The following is a 2,029-nucleotide window of genomic DNA, read 5'->3' as shown; positions in this document are numbered from 1 at the left end:
TGGTTTAGCTCACTGGGCTAAATCGCTGGCTTTTAAAGCACACCAAGCAGGCCAGCAGCACGGTTCGATTCCTGTACCAGCCTCCCCAGACAGGTGGCGACTAGGGGCTTTTCACAGTAACTTCATTGAAGCCCACTCGTGACAATAAGCGATTTTCATTTCATTTCATTTCAGACTGTAGTCTCGCAGGGAGTTCTAGTTACTGGCTGGGTGATCGGTATATCGGACAGAAGAAGCAGACAAACATAAAAGGGAAATGAGAAATGTCAGACAAGAAAGTATTTTGTTTAAAATGTAATTCAGTCTCTAACTGGACTGAGGTGTCACGCCATCAATCTGAATCTCTGACTCTGATTGGGAGGGGTTTCAGACCCTTGCTCTGATTGGTGAGTGTGAATTCACTAATTTGCATGGGGTTCCTTCCTGGTCTGAATGGCTCTATAACTGGGTTCAATGGGCAGCTGCTACCACAGTCTGGTACAGATACACTCACTGAAGGAGGCAGCAAGCTCACTGGCAGCAATGATGCGGATGTTGTGTTTTTTCTGCTCTCTGGCGCTGTGGCTGGGCTGTAAGTACAAACACTGAACTCTGCTCCTCCCGCAGCAGCAGGTGGAGGTCTTGGAATCACTTTTAAACAGTCAATTTATAATGTTTAATCTCTGCTCTTTTACAGATGGACAGTCTCAGACTCTGACTCAGCCTCCAGACCTGACTGTGACACCGGGAAACACGGCCACATTGGACTGTAACATTGGAATGGATGATAACTATGGTGTGAACTGGTACAAGCAGACACCAGGAGCAGCTCCTCAATGGACGCTCTCTTATTATTATTCTAGCAGTGCCCTGAGCTTTGGTTCTGGGTGATGGAACCATCAATTCATTAGATACGTGCTTTAAGATATGAACAGTGGTTTTAATCTACTTACAACAGAGCCAGCCTGTTCCACGTTGAACTCTCGATGAACTGAACGACTGGCTCTGAGCATTGGTATTTATACAGCAGTCCAGGGGGAGGAGTCGTGGGCGGAGCCAAGGGTGGAGCCCTGTACAAACTCCTAAGCATTCCCAGCGCTACTCCTCCTAGTGGCCGAGCAACGCAACTGCGCTTATCAATGCATGGTCTCATGTATATACAATACAGTGTGAATTATGGAGTTACATTCACCACATTCACCCCTTACAAAAAAATCAAGTCCGGCGGGGGTGGTGGTTCATAAATTGAGTCTGTCCGGTGGTCGAACTGTCCGCTGCGATCTGCGGAGCACCAGGGTTGCAGCCTCTTGCGGTGGCTGGACGGGTGTTCTGGGTTGGGGTACGATGGCGGACTCCAGGGAAGATCTCGTCCGAGCTCCATACCCGTCTGGTTCAACTGGGGACCGGGGGCGCTGGGGGTTAGCCAGTGCAGGCGCGCGGAACAGGTGGAGCGAGCTAGTGGGCTCGGGAGCGCGAGGGGGCGGCTGAGTTGCGCGGTACCAATGCAGCGAGCTAGTGGGCTTGGGAGCCCGAGGGGGCGGCTGGGTGGGGTGTAGGGTGAGGGGTGCATCTGTAGTGATAGAGGGGATGCTGGATCCGGCGGGTGCAAGGTCCCGGAGGGATACGGTGTCCTGACGGCCGTCAGGGAACTCGACAAAGGCGTACTGGGGGTTGGAGTGAAGCAGGCGCACCTTCTCTACAAGGGGATCGTTTCCTGAGGAGTACAGGGCCCGGTGTCTTCAGCCATGCCGGAAGTGAGACCCTCGTGGTAGTGCCCCTGGAAAAACTAAAGAGCCGCTCGTGAGGGGTCTGATTGGTCGCTGTGCATAAGAGGGACCTGATAGCGTGGAGCGCGTCTGGGAGGACTTCCTGCCAATGGGAGACTTAGAGATTCCTGGACCGGAGGGTCAGTAGGACGGTCTTCCAGACCGTTGCATTCTCCCTCTCCACCTGCCCGTTCCCCCTGGGGTTGTAGCTGGTAGTCCTGCTCGAGGCGATGCCCTCTGTCCGAGAGGTTGGACAGCCAGTCTGCAGCTCTGGGCGGTGCTGC

General features: G+C 53.4%; 1 gene segment (V, D, J or C); it reads left to right on the top strand.

The window, feature by feature from the left end:
• Nucleotides 1-474: 474 nt before the first annotated feature.
• Nucleotides 475-884, top strand: LOC119953777. The segment is given in 2 exon segments: nucleotides 475-571; nucleotides 677-884. Coding segments are annotated over 2 exon segments (243 nt in total).
• Nucleotides 885-2,029: the final 1,145 nt, after the last annotated feature.

The sequence above is a fragment of the Scyliorhinus canicula genome, chromosome 18 (assembly GCF_902713615.1).
Source record: "Scyliorhinus canicula chromosome 18, sScyCan1.1, whole genome shotgun sequence".
Taxonomy (NCBI): domain Eukaryota; kingdom Metazoa; phylum Chordata; class Chondrichthyes; order Carcharhiniformes; family Scyliorhinidae; genus Scyliorhinus; species Scyliorhinus canicula.
This window is presented reverse-complemented; position numbering and strand designations above follow the sequence as displayed.